The sequence below is a fragment of the Perissodus microlepis genome, chromosome 18 (genome assembly GCF_051167445.1).
Source record: "Perissodus microlepis isolate ML-2025 ecotype Zambia chromosome 18, ASM5116744v1, whole genome shotgun sequence".
Classification (NCBI taxonomy): Eukaryota; Metazoa; Chordata; class Actinopteri; order Cichliformes; family Cichlidae; genus Perissodus; species Perissodus microlepis.
The window spans coordinates 7,447,651-7,460,493 of record NC_140478.1 but is presented as its reverse complement, the minus strand read 5'-3'; the positions used below and the strand labels follow the sequence as shown (position 1 = coordinate 7,460,493).

Genomic DNA, 12,843 nt, shown 5'->3' with positions numbered 1-12,843 from the left:
CACTGCACCCGCCAGCAGGCGTCAATCACAACCCACGGAGTTTGAAATGCCACAGCAGGGTGAGCCGTACTCTGAGATGGATAAATAAATAAATACAGTTGGGTTTTCATTTAATTCATTTTTTTTTCTTATTTCCAAGATCAGATTTCTGCGCAGTTTGTTTAATGTTTTGCCGCTCTGAGCAGCCACTTCATTTCCTTTGGGCATTGCATTGTAAGACAGTAGAGCACATAAATAACACACTCAAAAATCAAGCATTTGCTAGAATGCTCGCCAACTCTCGGGTATAACTCCAGTTTCTTTAATCTCGGTTGTTATTTTTGCCGTTTTCACAGTCATTTCTGTTTACTGTAAAATTATACTTGTCAAGATAACTGTCCAGATGAGATGGAGAAAGAGGAAAAAGTGGTCCAGCTGATTAGACAAACACATCAGACCTGTCAAATGTATTTAGCGGAAGCGTCTCTTGTAAACATCGCTCGCAGCTTCGACCAAACGTTAATCTATTCGACTGACTCAGTGAAGGTTTGTGAGTGACATTATTGATTGTTTTCTTGCAAATAAAATCTAATGACATCTATTTGTCAGAGAAAACTACTCATTCAGCATAAAATGTGTTCCTGTTTGGTATTTTTGTGCACTGGTCAAAAAAATCAAAGGAACACTTTGGAAACACATCAGATCTCAATGGGAAAAGACAATCGTGCTGGATACTGATGACTGGAAATGAAATCAACATACAGAGGGCTGAATTCAAAGAAACACAGAAAATCAAAGTGAAAATAATGATGTGGCAAGCTAGAGAGTACAAAAACGATATGTTAGAAGCAGTCAGGATGTCAGGCCCTCAGGCCACCCTCATGAAGTCTGTTCCTGATTGTTTGATCAGAGACATTCACACCAGTGTCCTGCTGGAGGTCATTTTGTAGCTCAGGCAGTGCTCATCCTGTTCCTGCCTGCACAAAGGAGCAGATACCGGTCCTGCTGATTGGTTAAGGACCTTCTTCAGCTCTCACTGCCTGTCTCCTGTAATCTCCTCCATGTTTTTGAGACTGCGGGAGACACAGCAAACCTGTTGGCTATGGCACGTATTCATGTGCTATCCTGGAGAAGTTGGACTACCTGTGCAACCTCTGTATGGTCCAGGTATCATCTCATGCTACCAGTAGTGACACTAGCCAAATGCAAAACTAGTGAAAAACAGTCCAAAAATATCAGGAGGGAAAAATGTCAGTGTCCTCTACCTGTACAAACATTCCTGTTTTGGGGCTTGTCTCATTGTTGCCCCTCTAGTGCACTTGTTGTTAATGTCATTAACACGAAAGCAGCTGAAACGTATTAACAACCGCCCTCTGATTCTTAACTGACCAGATCAATATCCCACAAGTTTAAATGACTTGATGCTGATAAAAGCTGTTCCCTTTGTTTCATTTTCTGAGCAGTTTATGTTATTATTGTGGTTGTAATGTGTGGCTTCACTTAAAACTCCTTTAAAATTTAAAAATGCATTGAGACGAACCAGTTGTCTTTTAGTTTTTTGCTAAAAATGATACAATAAGACATATTTGTGATAAGTAAAAGCATCTTTGTGTGAACCCCTTGTGTCGAAATTGTAGTCGCCACTAAATGTTTCTGGTAACTATCAATCAGTACTTAGAGGAGATTTCGCCTGTTTTTTCGTACACAACAGCTTCAGCGTTTGATGTTGGCGGGTTTCCTGCTCCCTTCAGCTCAATCCAAAACATTTCTATTGGATTAAGGTCAGGACTTTGACTTGGTCGTTCCAAACCATTGGCTTTATTCTTCTTTCACTAATCTTTGGCTGAGGGTCATTGTCTTACTGCATGACTCACTTTCTCTTGAAATTCAGTTCGCAGGCAAATGTCCTGACATTTTCTTTAAGAAATCGCTGGTGGAATTCAGAATTCATTGCTTCCCCTATTGAAGGTAAGCCGTCCTGGCACAAATGGAGAAAAACAGACCTAAACCATCATACTGATACAGATGACAGTAACTGCAGGTGGGATAAGGTTCTTATGCTGGATTATTGTGTCTTTCTTTCTCCAAACATGAAGTGTCTTATTTAAACCAAAATTTGTTGCATTATTCCAAAAGCCTTCAGGTTTGTTCTCGTGATCTTTGGAAAACAATAGACAGGCAGCAGCTTCTCTTTTTGAGAGCAGAATCTTTCTCACTGCAGCCAAGCTATGCACAGATTCAGATTTCAGTGCTCTCTTGAACTCATGAATATGAACATTAGCCAATGTGAGAAAGACCTTTAGCTGGTTACAGGCTACCTTTGCATAATCACTGACCTCCCACACTATGCCTTGCTCTTGCTGTGATCTCTCCTGTGGAGGGCAACAACGGTCTTGAATCTTTTGAATCAATGCACTCGAAACTTTGTCTGAAGCCCTTTGAAAGCGTGTTTGTTTATTTACCTCCAGAAGCTTCCACTTGAGCCCAGTGGTTCTCAAATTCTGGTGGGTGGGGGGCACAACTCAAGCAAACCTTTAATGCTAGTCTGTAGAAATAATCCTAAAGAAAGAAAATAATGGGAATCTGGTCTTTAAGTGATAACGTATGAACCCTGCTTCCGGGTCCAAACTACTCTGCATTTATTAAGGCTGCTGTGATTTTAACATATTATAATGCTCGGTATCTTGTTCTATTTAATCTGAACACATCCCATGAAAAAAATACAATGATCACTGTTGGGCTCTCTTGGTTTTTATTACCACTGTTCAATTTAAAGCTCAGTTTTTAAAACCTTACAATGTAACTACAGCCCAGCCCATGCAGCAGTATATTAATGACTAACTTCATATTGTGGATGGATTATCTCAGTTGTTCACTGTGTTTATATTATGCTAACCATAGCTCTGTAGCCCGCCACCACGTAGCACATCGTTATATACCAGCTAGCCCAACTTCAGTAACACTACAAACATCGCTGCTGTTTAGTTTTCTGTCTTCATTTATTTTGGAAGTGATAGCAGAGCTGTACCTTTTAATTTTTCAGAAATCTCTCAGTCAGAACATGGTGTGTCATCTTTAGATGGAAGCTAGCGAGTTAACTTCCTGCTAACTTCTAACTCTGTTAAATTTCAGAAATCCTGTTTTCATGGATGCCTGGATGTTAAACTTAATTGTTACACCTGGTAAAGCAGCAACGCTGATCATTTTATTAAAGATGAAAGGATTTAGACAGTTTGTAACTCTCAGTGATGCTGCAGTGTTCGTTTAACTTTAAAGCGGAGTTCGGACCCAGAAATGGCTAATGATGTCAGACTTAAACACCAGGTTGGACACACAGGTGCGTAAAGTCAGGGAAAATGAGACAAGGGGAAACCTCAAAGAAGGCACAAAGAACAAATAACTATCAAAATAAAGAAGGAAGTGAAACATGATAACTGAATTGAAAAACAAACACGAATTAACTTAACTGACACAAGAGGATGAAAAATAAACTCTGAAAAAACAGGAACTGAAAATGGAACAAACCAGCAATATGAACAGAACTATAACCAGGAAAGTAAGTAATACAATCACCAGATAATACTCAAAATAAAGCAAAACTATAAAGTCCATAAACACGAGATGCTGTGGCAGTATGTTCAAAGCTCATGTTATGTTATTTTGTGTAAAATCTTGCTGTGAAACCAGTTCAGTCAAGTAGAAAGTAAGACACATCCAGCCAAGCTTGAGCTTTGCTAATATGACAAAGCATAAGGGGGAAAAATGTTGAAGTACATCAGTAAAATATGTCAAATGTACATATACTTAGTTACTTTCTACTATAGATGAAAAGAGCTATAAAATGAGATCCTAGTTGTAACAAACTAAAATGATCTTTTGTTTTTACATGTGCGACTGCATGACGAACTGAATCCACACCAAGTCTTCTTTGAAACAAACAAAACCTCTCTCCCATCAGTCTTTGGCTCTCTGAGGTGCAGCGCTTACATGCTTTACATCTGCTTTCTGTCAATAACCGCTCTGATTCTTAACTACCCACAAGGGATCAGTAACCGGTTGATCTCATGCCCCCTTTCTGCTCTCCCTACGCAAGCACACACGTACTTTAAACTGCACGTTTGTTGTTGTTGCTGTTGGTGGTGGTGGTGGTGGTTGGCTTTTGTTTTTTTTTCTTCCATAGTGATTCTCTCAAGGCTTTGATCAAATATAGAATAGAAGCTGCTCCCTCAAATCCACGTCTTCCTCCTCCATCTCATCTGCCTCTGAGTACAGTTGGAAGAAGTCATTCCCCATACACTTATGTATAAATACAGACATGCACCATACAAATACATGATATATGAAAAGTGTTTACGCTTCATATATTCATATAGTTTCATTTTTTGTTGAAAATATACTCCCCCAAAAATTTCCTGGCAAATTGACTCAGCAACAGCCGTAGAAAGAAGATTTAGGAGAGGGTGAGAGAGGGAGAGAGGCCTGTTGAAGGGACAGACAGTCCGATTGAGAGAGAAAGCAAACGGGAATTGGAGACAGAGATGAAGAGAAATCAAGTGAGACAGAGGGAATCTGGGGGGGGGGGGGGGGGGGGGGGGGGGGGAGAGGTGAGTGACAAGAGAGATGAAGGAGAGAGTGTGTGTGTGTGTGTGTGGGTGGGTGGGTGGGGAGGAAGGATAAACTATTTGTCACGCTGCTGACGGAGAGAGATTGAAAAAGAAGGAGTGGGAGAGAAGAGTGGAGGTTGTCTTGATATAATGCTTTCTTATGCTCTTAAAGTACCGCTGTAGTCTGTCTACTTAGCTCCAGCTCTGGCTTGTTTTGTTGCTTATTTCCTTTCTCTTCTTCTTTTTTTCCTCCTTTTCTTTATTTCCCTTTTGTCCTTCCTTCCTCGTCTGCCCTCCCCGCAGGCACGTCTATAATCCAGGTGACGGCGACAGATGCTGATGACCCGACGTATGGGAACAGCGCCAAGCTCGTGTACACACTGGTGCAGGGCCAGCAGTACTTCTCTGTCGATCCCCAGACAGGTGAGCGTGCTTATGTGCGTTTGCGTGTAACACACGTGGGCAGATGAATGTAAAAGATGCGCAGATCTCAGAAGGCAAACACGCACGCATGCAGCAGGAAAGCGACATACGTGCAAGATGTTCAGGAGCGAACAGCTGAGCTCGGTCTTCACAGTACCCGACATGTCTGTGCTGTGTGACGGCCTAAGGAGACGCACACGTGTTCGTGCAGATGTGTGTGAGACACAGGTGGAGTGAAACACTGGGGAACCCGTGGACCTGCATGCATGAGTACAGAAACATGTCTCTGACTTTCACACACACACACACACACTGAAAGCAACACTTCCCCCCCAGTGCAACTCCCATTCTCTTGTCACACTTAGTCATCCATCTTTCTCTCTTCCCCTTTTCCCACTTGTGCCCCATCAAACACACACACACTTGGTCTTTCAAGCACACCCCCCGCCCCCCCCCCCCCCCCCCCCCACTTCCCCCACCTCCACCTCTTTCCCCCTCTGCAGTTTGCTCCAGCATGAGCTGGCAGAAATGTATTCACGCCGCCAGGCTGCGTGTGCCGAACAACAGCCTAATATTATTATTTCTGGGTGAAGCAAAAGCGAAAAAGACGCGTTTAAAGACACACGTCAGCGAAGGCTTATGATCTCTGATGCAGGGCAGATTACAAAAGGGCTTGAAGAAGGCGTCTGGCATGCCTGTTGTCACCGTGTCGGAGTCTCGCACACGTCACCTGAGGGCAAAAAGTTTTATTGTCGAGCGTATAGGGGTTGAGGGCAGAGGAGGGCGCTTTATTTATTAATTTATTTATTTAACTTTATGATGATTACTTTTTTAGCAGTCTTCCTCGGAGGGGACTTTTAGCTCTGTTTAGTCAGAAATGGAGCTCTGACTGTCTTGATGTTGTAGGTGCTGCTTTGATAGGCAGCGCGCATTGAAGAGACATTAAGTTTCACAGTAAAACTCCATATATACTCCATAACTTTTTCAGATTTTTTTTTCTGTCTGCCTGTAGAAGTGAGAGCCTCCATGTGAGCGTTTATTTTGCCCACACAGTCACAGGTGGCCAGCACTCGTGTTTTGCTCATTGAATGTGAATGCCTGGTAATTGATTGCCTCGGCACGTGAGGACCTCTCAAATAACCAAAGGGAGCTGCAGGACTCTTTGAAATATAAGCCTAATTCCACACAGTGTGTATTAGCCGTGACACTGTGCTTTCAGAAGAGCTTCAGCATTCCGAACATGTCCGCTCTCCTCTTCTCGACTCCCTATCTCCCTCTTTTCAATCACCCCCATTTCTCGTCGGTTCCATCACCGAGGGTCTTTTTCAGAATGTGCACTCGGAGGCGAGCGCGTTCGCTCATACATTTACTTTGTTTGTTTATGAATTCTGCTCAGAAAGCTCGACATATTTCTGCCTGTTCGTTCGTTAGCATTCAAAACAGCCCAGGCTGAATGTGATTCACCTTGAGCTGCCAAGTCATCCAGGCCGGTGTTTTTTGGTTGATGCTGGGCGAGAGCGGGCAGAATTTGATGTGCAACATCCAATCACATGTAGCAGAATGAGGTCATTTGCACGGGGGAGGTGATCGATGTCGAACGCGAGTAAATGATTCGTCTTTGTGTGCCGCTAAAGAGCATGAGACACAGAACGTGATTTTATGCTCTGTCAGCATGTCTATCTGCTGCAGCGTGGTGATTTGTCTTTTCCAGATGAGCCCCCTTTTCACATATCTGTTTATGTACGTGTGTTTCTGTGCGCCTTCAACGGGACATTAAGTTATATATTGTAGCTGTCAAATGGAAAGTGAGTGTCTCCAAAATGTCAGAAAAACTGCCACATTGTCAGGAAAAGCAGCTCGGTGACGGCGCACGTCGATATCGTCCAATAGGCTTTGAAAGGGCAAAGCAGAACTTTAAAAACACTTCGATTAAACTCAAATTACTGGCTTTTAACACAGAAACAAATTGAGGATTGCTTTGGAAATGATAAAACAACTGCTAACATAAGTGGTAACTTTACAGTTTATTGTGTCGTAAGCTGAATTTTATATGCCATAAACTGGTCTGTTGTTTAAGTACACCAGTAAAATTACAGTTCTGTTGTCACGGGAAGGATGAGTAAACCACCGTACCAACAGAGATGCCACCATCTAAAATTAAAGCAAGTTTAGTTGTTGAAGGTGCTGCCATGCTGTTTGTGTAAAGTTTGAATGAATTTGATATCATTTGTTGTGTTTCCTAATGTTTTCCTTTCACCGCGTCGGCCATGCTCCTCTGTCTCTGCCCTCCTGTTTGTCTCTGTGTTAGTTTTTCGTACTTTCATAGTTTTTTTTTTTTTGTTTTGCTTTGATATCTTTTACTTTTTTGTGTGCTTGACAGTTTTCTCTCTCCCTCGGTCAGTTGTCCGTCCATCTGTTTGCCCTCCACTTCTCCTCATGTTCCCAGGTTGTTCTTTGTGCTTTCCTCTACTTTTTTATTGTTTTTTTTTTTTTACCTTATTTGTTTTAAAGCTCACTTGTTGGTGTCTAAACCTTCTACACACATAACAGAACCTTACCCAATTGATTTCAGTGCATTGTAAAAGTAACTTGATTGGTGGATGTCAGGACTTTTAAATTAATCATTTATGAGAATAGTTACACATACAGTCAAGTGAAAAGAATGTTTTCATAGGGCTCTGTGCAGTCCTGTGAGAAATTAAATACGGCTTGTGATTCAATAGTTTGTAAAACTACCTTAAGCAGCAGCTGGATGATTTTATCTGTCTCACAGATCATTGTGGAGACATTTTGGCCCACTCCTCTTTGCAGCATTATTTGTTTATGCGCAGCTTAAAGTCCCACTGCAACATTTCAGTCAGGTTAAGATCTAAACTTTGACCGGCTCATTGCAACACCTTAATGCTATTCTGTTTTAGATTTACTGCTTCACTTGGGATCATTGCCTTATTGCATGACCCAGTTTTGGACAACATTTGGCCTCACATTTGGCTCCAGAATACTTTGATATAAAGACTAGTTCATGGTTAACTCAATGACCAAAAGGTGCCCAGGTCCTGTGGTTGGAAAGCAAGCCCAAATCATCAACCCTCCACCACCATGCTTAACAAGTGTTTGTGTTGATATGCAATGCTTGGTTTGCTCCAAGTGCAGTCCTGTGTGTCTTGGCCAAAAGTCTCTGCTTTGGTCTCATCTGTCCAGCAGACACTCCTGGGAAGATTGTAGCATTGCATTAACCTCAATGCTCCAGACCAGCAAACTGCCAAAACAGCTACAGAGGTGCCAATGATTAGTTACCAATGTTCATTTGATTAGCAGCACCAAGCTGTTACTTACCCTCTTAATTTCTATGGAAGCTCTGATGATGTTTTTCACAGGACTGCATAGAGTCCTATGAAAACATTGTTTTCACATGACTGTATTTATCTGCAAAATATACAAAATAAACTTGCACGGGTTAGCCCACCTGATTTACAGAGGGTGCATGAATAATTCAGAAATTAGTAATTAATCTAGCACGTTACCTATATTTTGCAGAGGCCTGATGGTAGTTTGCCTGCATTAATATTTGCATGGGGGATTCAAGCGGTCCATTTACTGTAATACTATTTTTTATAGCTAACTACATAAAACTACAAATGATTAGCGGCTGTAAAGGAAGAAAGTGAGTGTTGATTTTGTCATTCTCTGCTACAAGTGAGCAACATTTGACAATTCCCAACCCATTTTATTTCATCTTGACTGCTGTGAAGGAATATACAGGCAGTGCATTCCTCAGGCGGCACACACTTGACATTTTTTTCAGTGCTCGTGCAACAGGACTGTGGTTGTGTCGTGCTCACAGGGCGACGTCATCATGGATAAATCTCACAAATCTGAGCCTGAGGAATACATCACTGTGACCAAGCATTTTATAGAAAGCCAGAGCTGACATTCTTGCCCTTTCACATAAAAAGTGGGTTGTTTTATTTTTGGGTGTTATGTATGACCTGTTAACAAGTGGACATTCTTTTGCAATAAAATCAACTGAGTGGTATTTTTCTGCTGGCTTGTGACCTTTTTGTGATACATTTGTTTCATTTTGCATGTACATTGTTTAAGTTTGCGGGAATGTGTACTTTTCAAAACTGGCAACACTGCTAATTAGTTTTTATGTGACTCTAATGGAATGACCAGTACTTAGATTTATAAATAAGAGTTGCAGACCATCAGGACCAAACTGTGTTATATAACAACTTGTTAACATTTATACCTGAAGGCTAAATGGCATACTGGAAATCAAGAATGACCTTTCATTAATGACTTCCTCACATGTGTAACTGCGGTGTTGATGAAGTCTTTAATAAAGGGTCATGACTTTCTCAGTTCATAACGGGAAGTCAGATCTGTTGTTATAAATGTTAATAAGTCATTAATAAAAGGTTACGGTGTCTGTTTATTAATTTACCACTTCATAGGACATTTAGTTCTTGTCAGATCTATTGGCGGTTCTGACTCAGTCATCAATAAAGACTTATTACATTAACGCAATTCTTAAAGACTGATCACAGCATGTGGATTTTACTGCAAACAGTCAAATTAACTGTAAACTCGGAAAGCTGTGCCTAATTAGAAAGTGGTACCTTCAAATGTCTAACAGATAGATTCACAATCATCATACCAAAGGTGTGACTGCAATATTTTATCTGAGAGTAAGAAGATTGTAAGGTAGTTATAGATGTGAAGAGAGCAGGATGAGGTCCCGCTGTGCAGAGAGATTTTCTTCCAAAACAGAGCGCAGGCCAGAAAGTTCAGTTAATCATAAAATTATAAATATTGATCACAAAAGAGTTTCAGTCTCACGCAGATGTATTGTGATCATTTGTTGCCAAGTAGTAGAAACCAAGGTTCATGGTCATTGTGATGCTACCCTATGTGTGTGTTTTCTCCAGGTATTCTACGAACAGCTGTACCCGATATGGACAGGGAGACCCAGGACCAGTACCTGGTGGTGCTTCAGGCTAAAGACATGGGGGGGCACCTAGGAGGATTATCTGGAACCACCACTGTAACCGTCAGGCTTACCGATGTTAATGACAACCCACCACGCTTCACACAGAGTGAGTAACTCAGCAGCTTATACCGCTACCAAATAAAATATAGAACAGGAATAGAGAGGCAGCAGTCTGGGGAAAATTACTGCTGCAGAGAGTGCATCACATCCCACATACATGCACGCTAACTGTACATACTGCCCACTGCTCACGAGAGCACACGCCGTGCAAGAACAGTGGAGCCATCAGCCAGTGTAAAATAACTGTGTGTACTTTTAACCATTTTGTTATGCCTGTGTAAAGTTTCTAGCTTCCAATATAGGGAAGGGATGAAGAGAAAACAAACACTGAGCTGCATAACAGCATAAACACCATGTTTGTTTTGCACCAGAAGGCAGAAGAGTTGTTGGACCTTTCTGACCTGCAGGTCCTGTCAGGATTTTCACAGCAGCAGTCAGGCAGAGGAGATTCCTGCAGGGCTGCAAAGTACCTCATCAAACATTCAGCCATGGATTTAGCTTGCCTCTGCTATGATAGATCGGCTGCTATTTCCAACAGCAGCTACACTGTCAGATTATATCAGACAATCTGACAGCACGTCAATGTAGGAAACCCTAATTGGCTTCCTAATAACTTTTAATATGGTTAATTGAATTACACTGTTTGCAATCATGACATCGTTTTAATAAAAATCATAGATGTGATAGGTCTTTCGTACTTGCAGTCTATGAAATATGTTTTTGATAAATGAAATCAAATTAAAATTTACTCTTGTGGATTAAACAAAATATAGACCAAATTAGCGGTTGGCATAATGGTGAAGATGATGTAATCAAGACGGGTTATTAGATATTATTGTCCTGTTGGCGATTATAATGTTAATCATTCTTCTAAATAGGAGGCAGCGCTGATCTTCTTCTTCATGTACTAGACTGATGTGAATAAGACAGGCTGGGATTAATTAATTCTCTTTTTTGGTATGTCACCAAAAGAATGGTAGGTGTGTTCTTTCATACCCTCAAAAGGACAAGCTAGTTAGGCCTCCTGTGAATGATCAAGAGAATCGTGTGGCCTTGGTCGCCAGGGTTCGCCTCGTACTTTACTTAAGGTCGTCCTTTCTGCCATTTCTCCTCTAAGCAGCTCCGTCTCCTCCAGTTTAATTGCTGACCTTCTTCCAATTAAAGTGACAAGGACAGGAGTTGGGAAATCACTTTTGTATGACTGCTGTAGAGGAGCTGGTAGGAACCATACAGTACTATGCATAGTTTACTTCCAAGGACCTTGACTTTCTTACAATTTTTTAAAATGGTCTTGATCAGTAGCCCTTCAGCTTTCTGAGGGTCTTTCAAAGTTCTTCTTTGGATATTTGCTGATTTCCAGTCATTTTCAGTCCAGTCCTTATACTGACCATTTTTAGAAGGTTTATGTATTTATTTAATAATATGTGCTATCACTTAACGCTGAGATATGAATCATCAAAGCCTGAAAAAAGAAACATCACTCAAGTAGTGAGCCCGTTTTGTGTCTATAAATCAAAGACAACTTATAAAAGAACCCATTTTAAATTGTATCTGTAGGATAGATGATGGATCTTTAGGCACTCTTACACTTAGCCTCTAATAAAAGCATATAATGTGTAACAGTTTCTTCAGTTGTATCTATAAAAATGTACCAAGAATCTATCATAGTTTGACAAATATAAAGCAGTATTTTGGTAACAAGAACTATTAGCTGAATACTTGGCGTATCTCAGCATAGTGTGCATTATGTAAATAAAAAAATCAGAAGGAACTGCTCAAGTGGAGGACAAAAGAATCGATCTAAAACAGATCAACTGTATATGACAGTCATGTCCTTAAGAGGTATTAAAAAATTCAGCAAAGACCTGAAACAAGAACTGAGAGATGCATCTTGGCCTTCGGTTGATCCATATTTCCCATTTTCTTAGCAATATATGGAGAAAAGAGGATCGCCTCAAGACTGTACAGTACTGTAAGTTACTTTACTAAAAGTGTTAATAAGATAGATAGATAGATAGATAGATAGATAGATAGATAGATAGATAGATAGATAGATAGATAGATAGATAGATAGATAGATAGATAGATAAAAAATAACAGCATAAAGCATCTTTGGCATAGCAATTGCATTCTTACACGTTTTTTCTTTTCATTAGAACTTTGAAAAAGTGATTGAGCTTTGGTGTGATCTGAAGGCTGTTGTAAAATAGGAGCGACTACAATTTGAAATTCTTTTCTATAAATGAAATTCAAGGCAAAGTCATTTTAAATGTGTGACTGAACCAAGCGTACTCAGACATTAAGTTTGAAAGATACAGCAATTGCTTGTTGTTGAGCTTCTCCCAGTTTTCATACAAGTCACTGAGTCAGAAACTTATAATTAAACGGATTTCATATAATTTCGTTGTCAGAATAAGGATTTTAGCTCACATGGTAGTGGGATTTTAATATTTCTTGGTAATATTTAGACATTTTATTTATCAATAACAGCTGTCGATATGTATGCTGATCATAACAGTGTGTTTAGAGTTTAGATAGAGTTACAATCTTAGTAGCAGTATAACTAGTTTGCATTTCTCTGTGCTGTGCTGAAAAAGTCACTGTTTTCTAAATCAAACAGCATGGGGTGAAAGTGCCGTAGTGTATCAGAAACCACAGGAGCTGTAGAGCATTTCCGATGCTCAAGCACAGGGAAGCTTTCAGCTAAAATCTGATGGAAAACTCAAGATGCATGCATGACTCCATCACCGAACACAGTTATGCGGGTAAAGCCGACAGAACCGC

General features: G+C 40.6%; 1 protein-coding gene across 2 annotated transcripts in view; it reads left to right on the top strand.

Annotated features, from left to right (window-relative positions):
• The window catches only part of cdh24b (cadherin 24, type 2b), a 162,907-nt gene that overhangs the window by 85,334 nt on the left and 64,730 nt on the right, over positions 1-12,843 (top strand). For both annotated transcript variants that reach the window (XM_084912913.1, XM_084912914.1), the window contains exons 4-5: positions 4,887-5,006; positions 9,938-10,105. In XM_084912913.1, the coding sequence (XP_084769039.1) occupies positions 4,887-5,006; positions 9,938-10,105 (288 nt within the window). The remainder of the gene's footprint in view (positions 1-4,886; positions 5,007-9,937; positions 10,106-12,843) is intronic.